Source organism: Salmo trutta, chromosome 3 (assembly GCF_901001165.1).
Source record: "Salmo trutta chromosome 3, fSalTru1.1, whole genome shotgun sequence".
Lineage (NCBI taxonomy): Eukaryota > Metazoa > Chordata > Actinopteri > Salmoniformes > Salmonidae > Salmo > Salmo trutta.
Window position 1 is genome coordinate 15,559,836 of NC_042959.1, and position 22,951 is coordinate 15,582,786.

A 22,951-nucleotide genomic window follows, 5' to 3' on the forward strand; every position below is an offset into this window, starting at 1 on the left:
TCTGCTGCCAATGACTCGAACGAATTGCAAAAAACTCTGAAGCTGGGGTCTTATATCTCCCTCTCTTAAGCTTCAGCTGTCAGAGCAGCTTACCAATCACTGTACCTGTACACAGCCGTTCTGTAAATAGCACAGCTGACTACCTCATCCCCATATTATTACTTACCCTCTTGTTCATTTGCACCCCAGTATCTCTACTTGCACATCATCATCTGCACATCTATCACTCCAGTATTAATGCTAAATTGTAATTATTTTCGCCTCTATAGCCTATTTATTGCCTACCTCCCTACTCTTCTACATTTGCACACACTGTACATAGATCTTTCTATGTTTTGTTTTCTTTTGTGTTATTGACTGTACGTTTGTTAATGTGTAAGTCTGTGTTGTTGTTTTTGTCGCACTGCTTTGCTTTATCTTGGCCAGGTCTCAGTTGTAAATGAGAACTTCTTCTCAACTGGCCTACCTGGTTAAATAAAGGTGAAATAAAATAAATAAAAAATTGACTCTGTACCGGTACCCCCCTGTATATAGTCTCGCTATTGTTATTTTACTGCTGCTCTTTAATTACTTGTTACTTTCATTTCTTATTCTTATTCATATTTTTTTTTAAACTGCATTGTTGGTTAAGGGCTCATAAGTAAGCATTTCACTGTAAGGGCTACACCTGTTGTATTCGGCGCATGTGACTAATACAATTTGATTTGATGATGCAGCCACCACCATGCTTGAATATAAGAAGATTGGTACAGTACTCAGTGACGTGTTGTATTTTCCCCAAACATAACACTTTGTATTCAGGACAAAAAGTGTATTTATTTGCCAATTCTCTTGCTATTTTACTTCAGTGCCTTATTGAAAACAGGATGGATGTTTTGGAATATTTGTATTCTGTACAGACTTCATTCTTTTCACTCTGTCATTTAGCTTAGTATTGTGGAGTAACTACAATGTTGTTGATCCGTCCACAGTTGTATCATATCACGGCCATTTAACTCTGTAAGTGGTTTAAAATTACCATTGGCCTAATGGTGAAATCCCTGAGCGGTTTCCTTCTTCTCCGTCAACTGAGTTAGGAAGGATGCCTGTACTTTGTAATGACTGGGTGTATTGATACACCATCCAAAGTGCAATTAATAACTTCACCATGCTCAAAGGGATAAAAGGGATACTTTTTTTTACCCGTCTATCGATAGGTGCCCCCCTTGGTGAGGCATTGAAAAACCTCCCTGGTCTTTTTTGTTGAATCTGCGCTTGAAATTCACTGTTCGACTGAGAGACCTTACAGATAATCTTGTGTGGGGTACAGAGATAAGGTAGTCATTCAAAAATCATGGTAAACACCATTATGTACACAGAGTTAGTCTATGCAATTTGTTATGCACACTTTTCCTCCAGAACTTATTTAGGCTTGCCATAACAAAGGGTTTGTGTAAGTGGGGGACGGGATATATACCTGTATGTGTGTGTTTTATGTGTTCTTTTACAGGAGACACACTGTAGACATACACAAATATATGCTGTAGACATACTGTAGACATACTGTAGACATACACACAGACATACTATAGACATACTGTAGACATACTGTAGATATACTGTAGATATATTGTAGATATATTGTTGACATACACAAAGACATACTGTACACCTACTGTATACATACACAAAGACATATTGTAGATATATTGTAGACATACACAAATACATACTGTTGACATACTGTAGATATACTGTAGACATACTGTAGACATACACACAGACATACTGTAGATATATTGTTGACATACTCAAAGACATACTGTAGACATACTGTAGATATATTGTAAATATACTGTAGACATACTGTAAACATACTGTAGACATACTGTACTGTAGACATACACAGACATATACTTATAACAATGAACTATTTCTCTCAATATGGAGCATTACATAGTGCACATTAATATAATTCCTTTTTCATGTGCTTGTTTGTGCTGTTGTCTGTTGAATGCCTCCCTGTTTTGAATCAGAGAATATGTCTCCTGGCTGACCATGAGACAGCAATCTCTGCTGTTACCCATAATGCTTTCTCATCACAGATACTGCATTGTTGCATTTGCTAATAAATAACTTTACTCTCTCTCTATTCATTCTCCTCAAAAATGTCACGGCAGGAGATGACGTAAGTGCAACATTAACTTTTTGCTCATAAAGAGGAAAGATTTTCAGTTTCCAATCTGAAATGAAGAGAAGGAATTTCCTTGCGTCATTGGGTCTAGTTCATGCTGTGGAGGCTCCTCAAGCTTGCACGCGCACAGAGATAAAATATATATCCCCTTTCTTAGAAAACATGTTTTTCTAGAGATATAATAATAGTGAGCTACACTTTAAAGATTCAGGCGGCCTCTTAATAAGCTCCCCTTCTCTTCTGTGGCCCTAAAAGCAACCAGGGAAATGGTACAAGTCAGAGCCGCAGGGGCTAGCGGTACTGCTGCAAATTTATTCACCTTTCTGGCATAATTGAATTTTTCCTGTTATATTCCAGAGGGGTGGGGGTTAGAAATTAGAAGGCAAAAATACTTTAAAAAGATTCATCCTTCTCCCATTCTTTGGGGATCTTTTATTTCCTATTAGTTTTTTTAACCTTCTTCATTTGATAAATAATTGAGTTGAATATTTGTGGAGTATAGATTCACAGATGGCTCTTTTTCACCCTGTCTTTGTAATATTTCTGTATTTTTTTCTATGTTTAATGTTTATCAAGTGTTGTCTTATCTGTTTGTTGCTATGGCTTGAAGTTATTTAAAGGATTCAGTTTCTTATTTTTTATTGTGAGGTCAGTCAGGAAAAGGCCATGTGTATGTTTTTTCCGTTTTGAGTTTATATTTAATGAGCATTGTTCTGTAGCTGTATGCGTGTGCATGTGTGAGTGTGCGTGTGTGTGTGTGCATATGTTTGTATGTGCATGCCTAAGAGAGGAAGAGAGAGGCTGGGAATACAAGAAAAGTAGAACAAAAGACAGCAAGAGAAAAGTAAACACATTTTGATCCCAGTAGTGTAGGGCTTGAAACCAAGAGAGCAGGGGTAGGTGACAATAGTCCTCAGGGGGTGTGGTGTCTGCTGGTGTCTGCAATGTCTGCAGTGTCTGGTGTTTGCTGATGTCTGTTGGTGTCTGCTAGTGTATGCAGTGTCTGCTGGTGTCTGCTGGTGTCTGCTAGTGTCTGCTAGTGTCTGCTGGTGTCTGCTGGTGTCTGCTAGTGTCTGCTGGTGTCTGCTGGTGTATGCAGTGTCTGCTGGTGTCTGCTGGTGTCTGCTAGTGTCTGCTGGTGTGTGCTGGTGTCTGCTGGTGACTGCTGATTTCTTCTGGTGTCTGCTGGTGTCTTCTACTGTCTGTTGGTGTCTGCTGGTTTCTACTGGTGTCTGCAGTGTCTGCTGGTGTCTTCTGGTCTCTACTGGGGTCTGCAGTGCTGCTGGTGTGTTCTGGTGTCTGCTGGTGTGTTCTGGTGTCTGCTGGTGTCTTCTGGGGCCTGCAGTGTCTGCTGGTGTCTAATGGTGTCCGCAGTGCTGCTGGTGTCTTCTGGTGCATGCAGTGTCTGTTGTTGTCTGAAGTGTCTGCTGGTGTTTGCAGTGTCTGATGTCTGCTGTTGTCTGATATGTCTGCTGTTGTCTGCTGTTGTCTGATATCTGCTGGTGTCTGAAGTGTCTGCGGGTGTCTTCTGGTGTCTGCAGAGTGTGCTGGTGTCTGCTGGTGTCTGCTGTGTTTGGTGTCTGCTGATGTCTGCTGGTGTCTGTTAGTGTCTGCAGGTGTCTGCTGGTGTCTGCAGTGTCTGCTGTTGTCTGCTGTTATCTGCTGGTGTCTTCTGGTGTCTACAGTGTCTGCTGGTGTCTACAGTGTCTGATGGTGTCTGCTGTTGTCTGCTGGTGTCTACAGTGTCTGCTGGTGTCTGCTGTTGTCTGCTGGTGTCTTCTGGTGTCTACAGTTTCTGCTGGTGTCTGCTGTTGTCTGCTGGTGTCTGAAGTGTCTGCTGGTGTCTAAAGTGTCTGCTGGTGTCTGCTGGTGTCTGCTGGTGTCTCCAGCGTGTGCAGTGTTTGCTGGTGTCTGCTGTTGTCTGAAGTGTCTGCTGCTGTCTTCTGGTGTCTGAGGTGTCTGCTGCTGTCTTCCGGTGTCTACAGTGTCTGCTGCTGTCTTCTGGTGTCTGAAGTGTCTGCTGCTGTCTTCTGGTGTCTGAAGTGTCTGCTGGTGTCTGCAGTGTCTGATGTCTGCTGGTGTTTGCTGGTGCCTGTATTGTCTGCTGGTGTCTGCTGGTGTTTGTGCTCTCACTTAACCAGTGACCGATGTAGACTTGGGAAACCAGAGCAATCAAAGACCTAGGAAAGGTGATCAATTAAGCAGACTCTGCAGCCCCTGATTACCAGAAAAATATTCAACTCAATTATTTATAGAATGAAGACGGTTAAAAAAACAAAGAAGAGAAAAAAAGACCTGCGTTTGGCAAAAGCCTTCACATGAAATATTTCAGTTCTTGAATTTCTACCCAGGCTGTGATTCCATCAAAGGCGCATTCAACACTGATTAAATTCCAGGGTTGAAAGACTATGAGGATTTGGTTGGTACTTTTGCTCCAAAATACATAAACGGTGCTCTCTATGAAATACATTAAGAGGAAGTTAAATAACTGAAATATTTAATGTGAAGGCTCTTGCCACATACAGGTTGGCATTTATTAGGATGACACGTACTGAAGGCAGCTCTGCAGGTAGTCACGAGCTGGCACAGCCACAAAGTCATACAATCTGATTTTAAACCTAACCTTAACTCTAACCTTAACCACACTGCTAACTTTTTGCCTAACCCTAACCTTAAATTAAAACCTACCCCCCCTACATTTTCATAATATATAGCCAATTTTGACTTTGACACTGGAAATTGCTCAGTGCTGCCTCCAGGAAAATACTCATTCCTATAAATGTCAACCTTCTCACCAAACTAATCCATAAGCAAAGGAAATTGGTAGTGTATTAGTTTGTCATGTTGTGGATTGTAGTCATTCACATTGACTCCTAGCACCATGGCATTGATTGGGGGGGAAGTGGATTCTAATGCTTTGACAGATATCAAGCATTTCAGTCAATACATTGATGTAAGCAAGCAATTTTTGATGGAGTAGGAGATGCACGCACGCACACACACACACACACACACCCACACACACGCACACACACACGTGCACACACACACGTGCACACACACTTGCGCATACACACACACGTGCGCGCACACACACATGTGTGCACGCACACACACACAAATGCAATAATGATAGGGTGGCCTAGTGGTTAGAGCTTTGGGCCAATAACCGGAAGGTTGCTGGATTGAATCCCAAAGCTGAAAAGGTAAAAATGTGTCGTTCTGCCCCTGAGCAAGGCAGTCACTGTTTCCCGGGCGCCGAAGACGTAGACGTTGATTATGGCAGCCCCCTGCATCTCTCTGATTCAAAGGAGTTGGGTTAAATGCAGGCACATTTCAGTTGAATAATTTCAGTTGGACAACTGACTAGGTATCCCCCCTTTACCTGTAATTTTCTATATATGCACCCCACATGCCCAAAGAGTGAGCATGGTATATCCAAAAAGACTGTTGTTTCCATACAGTATAATGTTCCTCTTTATGAAGGAATACGTGCTAGTCTATTAGCAACAGATCAACATATTGTAAAAATCCTCTTTCACAGCCTTTGAAAAACGTGTTTTGTGGCTTAACCACCCAAGCATTGGAAGCCAATTGTAATCGTCAGAGGGCTCGTCAAACTGAACATTTTCACTAGTTTTTCTTCTTTCATCACTCAGGGACTTGAGACAAGCCAAGATAACCTCATAGATTGCCGCAAGCGATTACATTTCTGTTATTTCGCCAAGGCTACATGCTCATATTGACTCGTTCCCCCTTCATTGGTTAGACACCAAGGACTTAGTAGGAAATGGATTTGGATCAGGGCGACTGGGACTAATTTTAAACGTCAGTCAATAAATTGATGTCACAGCCGGCACAACGCAGAACGGAAAACAAGCGCCTAGGAGTATATAGAGCACCCAAAATTCTATCAAGCAAAGGCAGCAGGTGCAGCAAAAACATTTTTATATTATTTTGTAATGTGTTGTTTTGTTCCTACCTCAAGAAAAGGTGTCATGAAATAAATGACTGTTAGATTTGCGTGCCAGCGGTTGGGGTTTTCATTTGCCAAACCCTCGATTGTGTGATTGTAATATGTGGACAGAGCATATCGCCAGAATGGGATTTGAAGGATGTAAGGTGTTGTCGGCCATTTTGGCTATAGAATGTTACATGTTAGATACAGTGACAAGGCCAGGTAATAGTGGCTCCTGTATTTATTTAAAATTAAAAGTATACCTTGTTCCTAGTTCCTTAAGAGTCTGTCCACCCGTGCATCAATTTAAGTAACATAATAAAAACATCCCCAGCAAAATCTGTCAGTTTAAGCTAGAGATAAAAAAATGTTTGTGTGGGCTGCCTCTCAATCCACCACATTCGCATCTGTGGTGGAAAGTGACCAAGCTACAAAGGTGTTGCTATTATGGTGTTAAACTATTATGACACTCACGAACAGAATGGTGTTCTCCGTTTTGCTTTACAACCCATACAAGTGTCACAGGATTCATCTGAAGTCGGTAACGCTGATGTGCCAACTTGTCTGACCACGCTACAGAAAGGGGAGTCTTTCACGAACACGATGTTGTTCTCTGTTTTTCTCTACGAGGTAGTTTTGAAATCAAAAATATAAGGGTTTAAATATGTGTAAAAATATATATATATTTATATATTTCCTGAGCTTTCTTATATCTCCTAGACATAGGACAGACACTTCAAAACCTTATTCCTTATGATTTATTTTTTTATTGTCTTTTTTGCCATTTCTGAATGCGTTATTCAATGTTTCTATGGGTTATAGTAGTAAAGGCCAGATTCAATATTTTATCAAATGTTTATTTTTATTTTTGTGGGATACCTAAAGGGGTCCCTAAAATTCGAAATCAAATACTAAATGATCCATAGTATGACCATCTTAAAACCGGCTTAGACTTTTAGAGGTTATTTGCAAACCTATTCTGTTCTCTCTTTTTCCTTGCTAAAAGTTATTTCCTCCTTTCCTCAGGCCGCCATCTTTTCCTCATCTCCTCTCTTTCCTTGTCTACTTTCACCCCCTTCCCGTCTATTTTCCCTTCTCTCTCTCCACTATCCACTTTCCAAGCAGCGTGTCGATTAATTAATAGCCAGCTAATTTAATTTCCCAAAAAGTTTAAGCATGAATAAAGACTGACAAGGCAAAGTTCTAATCTGCCCAAAGTTTAATTAGACTCAGCAAGGTTTTCATAGAAGCAGACGGGGTCAGAGTGGAAACAGTGGCATGGGTAGGGAACCGGGAAAGGGAAGAAGGAAGAGAGGGAAGATATGATACAGTGGAATGAAATGGAGAGAAGACTGTGGCAAGTTAGTTGGTCTGTAATGACCTATTGGACGGGTTGAAGTTAGTCACCATGTCCATGTATACGTCAATGTTATTCTCAGAGGCAACCCAGAACATATCCCAGTCCGCGTGATCAAAACCACCTTGAAGCATGGATTCCGATTGGTCAGACCAGTGTTGAATAGACCTTAGCACAGGTACTTCCTGTTTTGAGTTTCTGCCTATAGGAAGGGAGGAGCAGAATGGAGTCGTGATCTGATTTGCCAAAGGGAGGGCCGAGGAGGGCCTTGTAGCCATTCTGGAAAGGAGAGTAACAATGTTTGAGAGTTTTTTAAGCGCGAGTACTACAGGCAATATGTTGATAGAACTTCGGAAGCATTTTCCTCAAATTTGCTTTGTTACAATCCCCAGCTACAATACATGCGGTCTCAGGATATTGATTTCCAGTGTAGTTCCTTGAGGGCAGTCGTGGTATCGGCTTAAGGGGGAATATACACGGCTGTGACTGTAACCAAAGAGAATTCTCCTCTTGGGAGGTAATACGGTCAGCATTTGATTGTGAGGTATTCTAGGTTGGGTGAACAAAAGGACTTGAGTTCCTGTATGTTATCACAATCACACCATGAGTAGTTAATCATGAAACCTACACCCCCGCCTTTCTTCTTCCCAGAGAGTTCTTTATTCCTGTCTGCGCGATGCACTGAGAACCCAGCTAGCTGTATGGACAGGGACAGTATATCCGCAGAGAGACATAATTCAGTGAAACAGGAGATCCTTGCCCTGAGCTCATCTACTTTATTGTCCAGGGACTGAACATTAGCGAGAAATATACTCTGAAGCAGTGGATGTTGTGCACACCTCCTGAGTCAAACTAGAAGTCCACTCCGAATACCTCTTCTCCGCTGGCAGCATCTTGGAACAGCCTCTGGGGTCATTTCAATTGCCCTGGGGGGTACAAACAAAGGATCCAATTCGGGAAAGTTTCATTTCTGGTAGTAATGCTGGTGAGTAACTGCCGCTCTGATATCCCCCAAATGTTGGCTGTATGCAATAACACAAACAATGTTCTGGACTAATAATGTAAGAAATAACACACACAAAAACAAAATACTGCAAAGTTGCTTAGGAGCTAAAAACAGAGCTTCCATGTCTGTCGGCGCCATGTAGTTGTGTGTATGTGCTTGCATGGTTATATGTGAGTGCATGCATGCTGGTATATATGTGTGCTATCATATGAATAGGGATGGGCCCTAAACATAGACTTTTATTGAACAAAGTTGCTGGCTCCCTTGTTCCCTCTTTAAACCGTAAAGGACACATTTGGACTTCAAGGTAATTAAACATATTACAATTTTGTAAAGAAAAAGGCATAGTTTCTCTATGTACATTGGATCGAACCAAGGTGAGCAGAATGGAGTTGAGGATAGGAATTTCCTTGTTAGCATATCTCACAGAAAGAGGGGGAGCCCAATATGTCTCCTTTCTTTACTCTGGTCGACAGCGTAAAATGTCAGATACTCATCTGGAAATTATTTCCATTTTATTACGCCGACATCTTCCAGAGCAGGGACTTTGGAATCTAATTAGTTTGGACAGAGAAGTGGGACCGAGGCAGACGAGTGTGTATGGAGCGCTGAGAGGAGGAGACTTCTCTTGGGGCCCTCGTAGATGGCTTGAGAGGGTCCCGGGGGTTAACTGGAACTCTGGAAATGAAGATAAGGCTCTTAGATGAAGGTTCAGCAGGAACAATCTTCTCTATTAAAGACAGTTGAATATGGAGTTCCCTTGATAACATGCCAGCTGGGCCTTATCGACACAGAAGAGTGTGTGTGTGTGTGTGTGTGTGTGTGTGTGTGTGTGTGTGTGTGTGTGTGTGTGTGTGTGTGTGTGTGTGTGTGTGTGTGTGTGTGTGTGTGTGTGTCTCAGTGTGTGCGTGTGTGTGTGCACTAAGAAGGTATGGAGTAATCTTAGAGGAAGTTTCTAAAACAGGGGTTCAATTACTCCTCCAAAACGGATGATTTCAACACAATGTTCACTGACAACACTGCTGGTTACTTGACGCCGAAGCTCATATTATCTTTCATGAAGTGAGTTTTAAATTAGGACTGACGACCTCCATGTTTAATAGTGGAAGGTCTTATTAGAGAAGCCTTCAATGATCTTAGCTTCCCTAAGTATACCAGGGACCCTTACTACCCTTTCTCACCCCGCCCAACCATTTCCTCCCACCACGCCGGCCAATTAGTACAACCTCAAACAAAAGCCAATTAATTCCTGCTTTTGATTATGAGCAACATGACCCTCTGGGCCTTCACTAAATTGTCTGATTAGCGTTTCTCAAACGTAGGGGCATGATCTGATTGGTCTTCTTTTTTTTGTACTATTCCTTAAATATCTCAGGCTGTAGAAATTAATACTACTCTGGGATTAGGTGATGTTTCCCCTAGGTACAGGTCTAGGATTAGATTCCCCTCCCCAATCCTAACCTTAACCATTAGTGGGGAAAATGCAAAACTGACCCGAGATCAGCATCTAGGCCACCTGTTGAAGAGACGCTGAAGTAAAATAATTTTGAAAACAACCAAAACTGCATTGATTTTCTGGCATATATCTAGCTACACAAACAGTATTTTCCCAAGTGCCTTGCTTTGCATGAGGAATGGGTAAGCATTATGAAGCCCAAAAATCCGCCATAGTGTGAGATTTTGGAGAAATGCACACAGTCGCTACTCAGCATTCTCCAAACCTAGCTAAGGATGCGAAAGCATATACCCTCCTCCCCCCAAAAAGTAAGGAAAAGCCCACTGTAGCTCCTTTAATACAGGGGCAATGAATTTCAATTATGCATGAAGCAGAGGCAGTTTGGGAAATAATCGCTTCCCCCAGAGAACTGAACAGCCTGTTCCCCCCTCCCATCTCGCCCCGCAGTATCAAATAATAATCTAATGTCACGCACAGAAGAAAGGTTACTTTCTGCATACGCATTGATATTTCCGCTCGGGGATGCTGACCTTTTTCCATTAAGCTGTGATTTTTTAAATGTGACACAGCCGTAGCAGAGGCGGTGTCTGTGTGTTATATTAACATTCATTATGCCATTTGTTCTATGTGAAAAAGCAGTAGTGGTGTTGTTGACTCCACCTTAATTGACTGCGCGACATAATTCCCTTTTAGTCAACCTTGAGCGTGTTTTTCTTAAAATATCCTTAATCTTGTTTCACACTCAACACCCACTATCTGGTATGTGGTTGCATCTCTGTTAAACATATTGTTGCATCTCTGTTAAACATCAAATTAGGCAATGTTCTTGGCAGTTTTTGCACTGTGACTCTGAATATTAGATTCTTATCTAGTGTATTATGAGTTTTCTTATTTAAGTATGATGAGTTGTCTTGTGAAACTAAAACAAAGAATTGCTTACTGAACCTCCCTGTTCACCCACGACTGCGTGGCCCCGCACGACTCCAACACCATCATTAAGTTTGCTGACGACACGATGGTGGTAGGCCTGATCACCGACGACAATGAGACAGCCTATCGGAAGGTCAGAGACTTGGCAGTGTGGTGCCAGGACAACAACCTCTCCCTCAACATCAGTGAGACAAATGAGCTGATCGTGGACTACAGGAAACGGAGTGCCGAACACGTCCCCATTTACATCGACGGGGCTGTAGTAGAGCAGGTCGAGAGCTTCACGTTCCTCAGTGTTCACATCACAAAGGATCTATTATGGTCCACACACACCAGCACAGTCATGAAGAGGACACAACAACACCTCTCCCCCATCAGGAGGCTGAAAAGACTTGGCATGGGCCCTCAGATCCTCAAAAAGTTCTGCATCTGCACCATTGAGAGCATCTTGACTGGCTGCATCACCGATTGGTATGACAGCTGCTTGACATCAACCGCTACAAAAGGTAGTGCGTACGGCCTAGTACATCACTGGGGACGAGCTCCCTGTCATCTAGGACCTCTATACCAGAGGTCAGAGGAAGGCTCTAATAATTGTCAGACTCCAGCCAGCCAAGTCATAGACTATTAAATAGTTAACCAAATAGCTACCCCAACACTTTTTTTCACAAATGCTGCTGCTATCCTGTTGACACTTTATCCTTACCTATATGTACATACTGTATCTAACTCAACTGCCTCGTACCCCTGCACATCAACTCTGTACTGGTACCCCGTGTATATAGCCAAGTTATCATTACTCATTGTGTATTTATTATTACTTTTATTATTACGTGTTATTACTTTTCTATTATTTCTCAATTTTCTTTCCCTCTGCATTTTTGGGAAGGGCCCATAAGTAAGTATTTCACTGTTAGTCTATGAAGCATGTGACAAATGCAATTTTATTTTATTAGATTTTATTTGAATAGTTCTATGCTGGATTGGTTAAACACAGTATGTTGATGGATTAGTCCACACCGGTTGGCTCTGTTGTCCCGTTTCACAAACATGATATGTTCTGTCCTTTCTTTTCATTGCTATCCTTCATAATAAGATGATCACTTTATGAAACTGATTATAAATGTTTTTTTCTGCTATCACATGTGCTCATCTAACTCTACTGTCCAAGACTGATCCTCTTTATTGTGTGTCCTCCTCATTTGCTGTCTTATACTAACTCCGATACCCTTTCTGTCTGCAGATCTCAGGCCTCTGCCTGATGTGGCCATGACTGGGAACTGCACCCATGAGTGTACCGAGTTCGGCCACTCCGACGCCTGCTGGATGCCTGGACAGCCCTCCCCCAATCGTAAGAGCTCCACCAAGAACGCCCCCAAGCTTTCCACCTTCGTGCCTTACCTGGAGAGTGAGGGGCAGGACCACCTCATGGCTAACGGTAGCCCCAAGCCCATGGCAGAAGAGCGTGGGAGTGGTGGAGGTGGCAGCGGAGGCTCCAAGGTGGCTAACATCCGCTTCCTGCCCCCTTACAGCAGTGCCTTCTCCGGGGGCAGCGACTCCGGCAAAGGCTGCGAGGAGATCCCCCTGAGCCAGGCAGCCGAGTACCACTCTGCCACCACACCCACCAACCAGGGCTCCAAGAGAGAGATTTACCTGTGAGGGCGATGATGTGGCCACCACCCCACCACCTTCACCCTTACCCTTATGCCCACAGATCCTGACCCCATGCCCCCAAGCCTACCCCCTCACTGCCCCTGTGCCTAGCTGCTATGTCGTCTGAGAAGTGCCATAGCACCACCACCACCCTCCTTTTTATAACCACCTCCCACCGTATGAGGCTTTAGAATCCACAAAACCTCCTATTAATTAAATAAAGAGTACAAATCAGTCAAAGCCAAACGGAAAAGATAATTGGCGAGTGCAAATGCTACTGAGAGAATGTAAACTACACTATCATTTAAACATTGTGATAACTTAATTGGAGACTATTTAGTTATGGTTGCGTGTTCAAGTTATTTTTTTGACGATGGATTTCGGTTGGAGTTCCGTTGGAACTGAAAACAACGAGGGTAGAAAAGTGTTCTTGTAAAATAGACACATGAATACACAGTGATAGGTCATCTATTTTAGGTTTTCTTTTGGTTTTTCTGTTTTGTTTCCTTTTTTTAGAAGTGAGTGTCGGTCTCAACTCTGGGACCTCCAATTAATAAGCAATAAGGCACACGGGGTTGTAGTATATGGCCAATATATCATGGCTAAGGGCTGTTATTATGCACGACGCACCGCAGAGTGCCTGGATACAACCATTAGCCGTGGTATATTGGCCATATACCACAAACCCCTGAGGTGCCTTATTGCTATTATAAACTGGTTACTAAAGTAATTAGAGCAGTACAATAAATGTACCCATGGTATACGGTCTCATATACCACAGCTGTCAGCCAATCAGCATTCAGGGCTGGAACAACCCAGTTTATAATTAGAATTAGAGCGGTGTTTCTCTTGCCTGACTACCCAAACTCCTTGCTCCGGCAAAATGCTACACCACACCCACGGATGTTAGTTTCTTCTCCGCAATGAGTCATGATCTGACGATTTCTAGAAGAGGAAAAAAACATTCTAGCCATTCTGATTGGTCCCAGAGACCAATGGGTTGGGACAGAGCAAGAACACGTGGGTAAAGCGGCAGTTTGAAAATTTGTCATTGGCTTTGATACTCTGATTGGTTAGAGATGATCCAATCACTGATTACTTTGTTTTGTACACCACCCCTCATTTTAGTCGACACCACAAACAACTTCAATGATGGCAGTCTCAGACTGAAGTATGTAGCGAACTATAAAGCAGCGGAAGAATTCAGTTTGAGTCGTCAGGCAAGTCCTGCTCCTACTCAAGAGGACACAGCTGACTGATCATTTTGCCAACCTTTGCTCAACATAAGACATTAAAGTCCTCAACACATTTTTCACAGCCAAGAGGTCTTTATCAATGTACAGAGCTGTAAATACAATGGACATGAGTTAGACTTTAAGCATTTTATTCAATTTTTTTCCTTTGGCTGTAAAGAGCTTCAATAAGAGCTGTACCTTTTTGAGTCATTGTTGTTAAGATCTCACAGTGATGTGGAACCTTTGTTGGTTGGTTGTGTTATCCATGATGCACCGGTGGACAATACCAAGTGTAACACTGGCAGGATTTATAACCTGTGACACATCACTGAACATGTGAAGCTACAGTACAAATGTGTGACTTTGTATTCCTCATCTTTACTATGATCTTGGACAAAAGAAAAACACTTGAGAAAAAAAATGGTGCTGGTGTTAAATGTGTTGGCTGAAGTGGATGTCAATGTCTACTGCTGTGCATTTTCAATCCCTTGCCACCCAAATCTCAAACTCCTTGATTGAGGTCTCACCGAAGGATCAATTCACACCAGGTATCCAGTTGGAGAGCAACAAGAAACAGCTTGCTTTTGTTAAGGTGTATCGTTCCATGGTGCACGAACTCCATAACTCTAACTCCCATATATTGCAATCTCTAGTTTCTAAGTTTGGCAATTTAGTAGTCATCTTTGTGAAAACTGATGGTATTTATCACCTGCTGTTCCAAGTCAGCTCCCCACTGTAGCACGGCTGTTAGAGACCTGCTGTGGGTGAGGTAAAGGCTGTCCTGGTCCTGTGGTGTGACGGTGGTAGTAGTTGTAGAGTTGGGAAGGATTCACAGCTCTCCTATACACTAGTGCGCTAACCCCTCTAACCCCCCCATGCAGAGGCATTGCTCTAATTGAACCTGGAGGCATCGTTCATTAGCAGTGATCATTTCCACATCTCAAAACCGAGCAGGGTGTCCTGGCGGTTTGGAAGTTAATTTGGAGTCTCATAATAATAACTGCTGACAGTAATGGGGATTTCACCTGTGGCAATGAGCATCAGCCATGATTGGACTAATGAAAACGCATTGAGGAGAAAAAAGAGAGCGTGAAAAAGACCTCCAGACTACTAACACTACAGCTGGAGCTCTCGCACAACATAAACACCACCGCAGGACACACTCAAAGAGACATTGTTGTTGTTATGGCTTGCTAGAATACAAAACATGATTCAGGTGTGGTCATTTAAGGGTCATGACATCAAAAAGCTAAGGTCACAAGGTCAGGCTAGTATGTGTATCTTATGTTCCTGTATCTGACCGTAGACTGCATTTTTTTTCATGCATTTCTACTGTGCTTTGAATTACAGTTCACATTCTACAAGTCCATGGCTGACTTGATTGTGCGTGCTTCAATGCATACCATGATATAAATGTGACTAAATGGTTAATCATTGTAAATAATGTATCATGTAAAAATCTCAGTCATAGGTCTATCATGGTGACAATCAATCCCTGTGACCTTTGAAAAAGTGTGTATTTTATTTAAAGCCACATAATAAAGGGATAGGCTACATGAACAAATAAGGCACGAAAGGAACGGTGGACAGCATTGAATCTGTTTTGAATCTGTTTGAAATCAACTGTATTTCAGTTCTACTGGGCTATGTCAACATTGTACAATATATTACATTAATTAATGAATACAATTTTCATCATCACTCATTCTAATGAACACAAAGTAATGTTCAACCAAATCTTCCCAATGACTACTCCACAGGAAGGTCCATACACAGTAACAGAAGGATCTTGGACCTCAAGTAACTGTTCATTCAAAGTATATCTCAACGTTGATTTCATGTCCTTGTTTGATAATTTATAGATCAAACACTGGTCCGATATTAAGTCACTGGTTTCCCCTGTGGTGTTCCTTCACAGCAAACAAGCAATTTTTTCTCCCTGACAGGGCCTCTAGTCCCCTGGTTCCCCCCGACAGGGCCTCTAGTCCCCTGGTTCTCCCTGACTGGGTCTTTAGTCCCCTGGTTCTCCCTGACAGGGCCTTTAGTTCCCTGGTTTTCCCTGACAGGGCCTCTAGTCCCCTGGTTCTCCCTGACAGGGCCTCTAGTCCCCTGGTTCTCTCTGACAGGGCCTCTAGTCCCCTGGTAACCTCCCTTGCCCACCCATGGACTGATCAGGACCTCCAGCGCCGGAGGGATAGACTCTAAGCCCTTCTGAGCTCCATCTTCTGAGTTGACATAGCTGATATACAGAGGGCTGACGGGGAAGAGGGCTGAGGGGGAGGAGGGGGAGGAGGGGTCCTTGAACAACAAATGGGGAGGGAGATGGAGATAGAGATGGAGTGAGAGTAAATGATTTGTGAAGGGGGTAGGTCATGTGGCACCAATTAACCCCAGCTTTTTGTGGTGGTGTGGAGAAGCTGACCTTTGAAATGCAATGCTATTTGCTTTCCTTTAACCTTTGAGGCTCAATGTGAACACAGGGTGAAATTTGAGAGGGGATGAGGAGAGCATGTGTGTGTGTGTGTGTGTGTGTGTGTGTGTGTGTGTGTGTGTGTGTGTATGTGTGTGTGTGTGTGTGTGTGTGTGTGCACGCGCTTGTATGTAGCACACAGGTGTTTTTTCTGTATTTGTAGCTTTAGAGGTGCTGCCTGCATACTGTAAAAAGATGGCTCCACCTAAGCTCTATGGACTCTTCTGACAGTCTCACAAACTCTCACTCTCTCCAAGGGGAATCACCTGGAGTTTATCCCTAGAGAGGAGCTGTCACAGATACTGGCAGGAGAAGACTGTGTGCGTGTGTGCGCGTGCATGCGTACGAGAGAGTGTGCACGTGTGTCTAGCACCACTGCAGCAGCATCTTATTTTATGCTGAGGCAAAGCATGCATATGTTGATTTGGTTGGTTTATTGCTTTGTGTGTGCATTTTAATCAATTGTATTCCTTAATTCATGAAGCATGTAGAACTCTTTACCTCAACGGATCGGCTTATACAGTAACTGGTCCGTGAAACATGGAATGCAGTCAGTGCAGATAGGCGTAACATGGATGACAAGGGATATTATTTGGCACACCTTTTTCACATCCCTTTTGTGTTTTTGTGCTCAGTACTTTTCAAATCCTCATCATGATGATAATTCCACCTGGTTTGCTTTTAAGAGACAATTTTACAGATTCAGAGAATTGGGTGTGCTCATAAATATGGTTGGATATTAATTATAGTGAATAGAAAATGGAATGTAGATCAGTACTCGTAATGTTATCAAGGGATTCCCTTGTTGGTCTATATATCTTGATTCCTAAGTATTCATTAAAGCAACCTAGAATGAGTTTAGAATGCTAATTGAAATCACTTTGCTTTCCAGTGTGTGACGTTTAGGTGTGTGTTTTGAAAATGGCTCAGTCAATGGTATGTGGAGTGACATTGAGCACTCATTTGTAGGACCCCACCATTATAATGACATCACTGGGGTGGGCAGTTCAATTCGAAGCCCACCTCCAAGGTCTATCAATTATGTTAAAGCTCCAATCACATCACATTATGGTGTCAAATCATACCAGCAGAACAAACAAGACACAGTTAATCAAGGTGCAAATATCAACTGGGGCTGGTCAAAGACATAGGTAGGTGCTGGTTGTTCCTGATGAGGAGATTTAGTAGAGCATGAAAAAGCCAATTTTATAAATATATACATTTTTGTTGTTGTCAACGTTGTTTTATTAATAGAATAAAAACAACACAGCTATAAACATATACATATAAATGGTATTTGCTATTTTTACCAGAGGCATTGGATTTTTGGCTTTGTAAAATATGTCCTGCATTTCCACAAGGCAGACTGTGTTCTACGTTTCCTGTTTCCCTTAATGATGTGTGCTTAATGACAGCATAACTCTAACATACTCACAATACAATGAAACACACAAAACGCTATGACATGGAAACGTAACTGTCATAACTTTGAATAAAAAAATCACAAAATCAGTTAAAGGAACTGAAACAAAGCAGATGACGCTTATTGAGAAAATAGTTCATTTTGAAACAATCTCACTTTGTGCCATGTAGAGTTATTCAGTTATTGGGTTCCTCATTCCTTTCTTACCCCAAAAGCTGAAGAAAGTGAAACTCGCTCCCCTCTAGGTAACTAGCCCCAAAAGGTCGGGCGAGTTTTCTAAACCAGAAGAAGAAAACAGGAATAAACAGCTGCCGCTAAATTATGTCTTTATAGAAAGTCAAACTTTGTAGCCTAATTGTTGGTTATATACAATATATATAGGAAACATGCTTGTGATGCCTTGTTTTCTGGTACAGTTTTATGTACATGCAAGTGTAGCTTTTTTAAAAATTAAGAAAAAAAACATTGTGAAATCCAACGACAAGTCTAAATTGTAAGATATTTTTCCCATTAGGGTATGTTAGGGTGTGAGTGGTAAGGTTTGTGCAGAAATGGTGAGGATGCTGATTCTGTCTAAAACCTCTTCTGTCACTACTCACTGGCTTTACGGCTTTTTACACTGTTTAATTTTAATTTTAATTTTATCTTTATTGCAAATAGTGGCTTTGAGGAAATCTGGTTCTATGTTTGTTTTTAGCCTAATTAGTTTTATTATGTTAAGATCAGTATCTGCATGTTTGAACAATAAATGTGGTCTTTTATTTTTGCTGAGCAAATCAAAGAAACAATATCTTGTAATTATCCTTCCTTATAGCTTTACAATAAAATACATTCAATAAAAATGTGTCTGCCTTTTTTTGCAGTTCTGTATGTATGAGTATTGTCTGGAATGAATACATTCACATCATTACCATGCATTGTATTGAAAGAAATTCAAAACTTGTTCAATCATAACATCTAATTATAGATCATGATCTTCAGTGTAGATGTGGTCATTGTAGAGGATATACACTGAGTGCACCAAATAACTTCCTAATATTGAGTTTGCCCTCAGAACAGCCTCAATTTATCAGGGCATGAACTCTACAAGGTGTCAAAAGTGTTCCACTGGGATGCTGGCCCATATTGACTCCAATGCTTCCCACAGTTGTGTCAAGTTGGCTGGATGTCCTTTGGGTGGTGGAACATTCATAATACACATGGGAAACTGTTGTGCATGAAAAACCCAGCAGCATTGCAGTTCTTGACACACTCAAACCGGTGTGCCTGGCATGTACTACCATACCTCGTTCAAAAGCACTTAGATCTTTTATCTTGCCCATTCATCTTCTAAATGGCACACATACACAATCCTTGTCTCAAGGCTTACAAATCCTTATTTAACCTGTCTCCTCCTTTTCATCTATGCTGATTGAAGTGGATTTAAGAGGTGACATCAAGAAGGGATCATAGCTTTCACCTGGTCAATCTATGTCATGGAAAGAGCAAGTGTTCCTATTGTTTTGAACACTTTAACACTTCAATTTATGCAACAGATGTAGGATCTTAATTTGAGCCAGTTTGCTACTGCAAGAAATGTGAATTATAATTAACGGGCATTTTTTTAGGGGTTGATATATTTTTTGTAAGGGAAAATCAAGTCTGAAATTTCAAAGTGGAATTGACAAACTTCATAAGCCTTTTTAAACCTCATACACTACAAGTTTTACATTTTCTGCATTACAGGAAAGTCCTTCTGCAACAGGGTGGTCAAATTAAGATCCTAAATCTGTACTTGTTCACTTACAGTACGTTCTAATTAATCTTTGTCTACAGTACCTCTCTCCTCCAGTACCTCTCTCTTCCAACTTCACACTCTTTATCTCCCTCCTAAACACCCCACACCCACACCCCCCCTCTCTCTCTCTCTCTCTCTCTCTCTCTCTCTCTCTCTCTCTCTCTCTCTCTCTCTCTCTCTCTCTCTCTCTCTCTCTCTCTCTCTCGCTCTCTCTCCGTGTTTTGCTCTTTTACTCTGGACATCCCTGGTTTATCGGTGCTGTACTGGAGAGATTTACTCGTCCTGAGTGTCTCCCTGAGGAGAGAGACAGAAATAGAGAGAGAGGGCTGGAATCACTGTTATCTCTCTCCCTGGGCCGCTGCAGAACAGAGCTTTATGCAGGGAAAAGCAGCAGCTATCTGAATGGTAAATATTGGCTCCGGGAAGGAAGGGAGTAAATGAACGGTCTAATGACGGGTTTGAAATTAAACTGCACTTCAGGTCCTGCAAACCAGTCTTGCACTGACAGCAACTGAGTTTCTGATAAAGTGGGGAAAGGAGTGGTGGTTGTGGTGGTTGTGAAAAGCAGGGAAAGAAGTGTCTGACTTGTGCAATTGGCTTTACCCACACTGAGAGATACTGTAGTTAGGGAGACTGATGTGTTGTTGGAGGGTGGTCACCAATGGAGGCTGCTGAGGGGAGGACGGCTCATAATAATGGCTAGAATGTAGCCCATTCATGTGTTGGATACCAGTCCATTCACTCCATTCCAGCCATTATTATGAGCAGTCCTCCCCTCAGCACCCTCCATGTTCTGTAGTGAGCTAGGTTTAGTGTACTCAGAGGGCGTCTCAGACTCAAGTCACTAGGAGATCAGTCAGAAAGTTCAGAGGTTAATGCTTGGGAGCTGCAAGGCCATGTCTTTTAATTGTATTTATTCTAGAGTTTTTGAACGCTTCTGCTGAACAGCAGACAATAAAAGCCACGATTCAGTCGGACCATTGGTTGTCGACAATGTTGCTTTTAAGGGCAATGTTCCCGCGTTCCCAGAAATCTCATTCACGGTAAACACTGCATATGTTGGCTGAATCTGAAATTGCCTTTAAAAGCTGCATTGTCAACAACCCGCGGTCACATTGAATTCCGGCCTGGGAGTGGGAATTCAATATAGAAAAGCATCACAATGTAGTTTTTCCAAAATGTTGGCTCTTCTTACCCTAAGGAATATTAATCAAATGAACTCATCTCAGGGCAAAACCACAGATTGTGTTAAGAAGGCACTATGACTTGGATTGGGGTCAATAGAGCTTCAAGTTCCTTGGTGTAAACATTACTAACAAGCTATCATGGTCCAAACACACCAAGACAGTTGTGAAGAGGGCACGACAATGCCTATTCCTCCTCAGGAGACTGAAAACATTTGGCATGGGTCCTCAGGTCCTCAAAAAGTTCTAGCTGCATCCTCGACAGCATCCTGACTGGTTGCCTCAATTTTTTCTATATTTTTTTAATACCTCAAGGGGTCTTAAAATTCTAAATCAAATAGCAAAATGATCCTTGATATAACTTTATTAAAACATTTCCATCTACAGTAGATTAGTAGAACCCCCCCCCGCCTCCCTCCTCCCCCGGCTTTGACTGTGATGGGTTAACAGCTTCAACACCCAAGCCATAAGACTGACTAAACAGTTCATCAAATGGCTACCCCGACAATTTGCATTGACCCCCTTTTTACGCTGCGGCTGCTCAATGTTTATTATCTATGTCACTTTACCCCTACCTACATGTACATGTTACCTCAATTACCTCGACTAGCCCATTCCCCCATACATTGACTGAGTTCCGGTACCCCCTGTATATAGCCTCATTATTGTTATTTTATTGTGTTACTTTTTTTTGGCCAAATATTTCCTTAATAAAAAAAAACTGCATTGTTGATTAAGGTCTTGTAATTAAGTATTTCATGGTAAGATCTATACCTGTTGCATTCAGCTCACGTGACAAATAACATTTGATTTGAATACACCTATTGGGTTAACTGCATACGATTATGTTAATGCCACATATTCATTCACTGCCTGGTCCTTTTCTGAGAGTGAAATACATTGCATTGTTCGCCACTTCTGTGCCTCACCCAACAGCAGGAAATCACATAACCACAGGCACTATGTGATTGTGAAAATGGAGATTAGCCTAGTGTTGCAGATCTCAGCAGAATGATTAAATATCATCCCTTGCATTCCAATGGAAATACTTTTGGCTGGAAGCATTGAGATAAGGTCCTACACTTGCTGGGAGATTCCCCTGTAAAATACACTGTGCTTAGAAAATGTCTGTTTTTATAGTACTGCTCATTTGCAGTATTTGAATATCCCTGTGTTGCTCCTCATTCGCCTTCTCCACGTCTTTAAGTCCGTAAGTTGTTCAATGTAGTCGATGGACAAGATGCAAAGTGGTTGGATGGATGTTTAGAGAATGCCTAGGGCACTGGTTTGCGCTGTTGTCGTGGGCTGTACTCCACTGTGTCTCCCCCATCCCTCTCAACTTCATCCACCCCCCAGTGCCACTATGTTAGCGCCCTCTCCATCACTGTCTGCCCGGGGCAAGCCACTGAGGACCCAGCAGAGGGGGAAAACAGAGTGTGCTGAGGGAGAAGAGGACGAGGGGAAGGAGGGAGGGGGAAGCATTTCCTGAGGGGCTCCGAGGCCCTCCTTATATCAATCACTCGGCAGGAATGAGGAGAGAGTCAGTGGAAGGTCTCTCCCTCCTCTCAACCCCCTACCCCCCTCCTATCTCATCCCATAAACCTGGCTCTCCTCCTCTCCCAACACCACCATTCCCCTCCATCTATCCCACTCTCCCTCCTCACCTTTGCTTCACTTCCTATTTAGAACCGTCCAGGGCCATTCCAGACCTTCACCTCCATCACCACAAACCTCCATCACAGCAGTTTTAACGAGGGCCGCTGCTTCCTTTTTCATTGGCTAAACAAAGCATGAGTCTTGTGATGTGTCTTTCTTGTGTGATGTCTTAGGAGGATAGCCTGTCAGCTACTGCAGTGGTTAGGAGAACAGTCTTACATAGAGGAATGCAGGAATGCACCCACCAACAATACATTCTGAACAACATGTAGTGACATTAAATCACCTGGCTTTATTGGGTAGAAAACATTTGTTGAAACGTGCCAAGAGTTGCTATTTCTCAGTGGAAGCAACCACCCCTGCCGTATGCATGGAACAAAAACATGCTACTAGAAAATAAACAACCTATTGCATCATACCTCCGCCTCCCCTAACTTTCCTTTACTTCACTCTGGAGATTAGTTGCATCATAAGCCGACACCTTTGTTGTGGAGTTTTTTAATGAGGAGCTTCATTAGGATAGACGCTTCACTCATCATTCAGTCTGGATAGTATGCTGCGACTTGACATGGCTGCTAGCTTGACCTCAGCCCATAGATGAGATGAAAGCTCAGTTGGAGATGGGCGTGAGATATGACCCGGGTTCTCCCCATCCATCCATCCATTCTCCCCA

General features: G+C 42.4%; 1 protein-coding gene across 2 annotated transcripts in view; it reads left to right on the forward strand.

The window, feature by feature from the left end:
* Nucleotides 1–13,149, forward strand: part of LOC115169223 (protocadherin-1) — a 345,303-nt gene extending 332,154 nt beyond the window's left edge. Inside the window, exon 5 of one of the 2 annotated variants that reach the window (XM_029724704.1) lies at nucleotides 12,124–13,148. In XM_029724704.1, coding sequence (XP_029580564.1) covers nucleotides 12,124–12,539 — 416 coding nt within the window. In that variant the 3' untranslated portion in view covers nucleotides 12,540–13,148. Of the gene's footprint in view, nucleotides 1–12,123 lie in introns of both variants that reach the window. The other variant, XM_029724700.1, reaches the window with a different exon arrangement.
* Nucleotides 13,150–22,951: the final 9,802 nt, after the last annotated feature.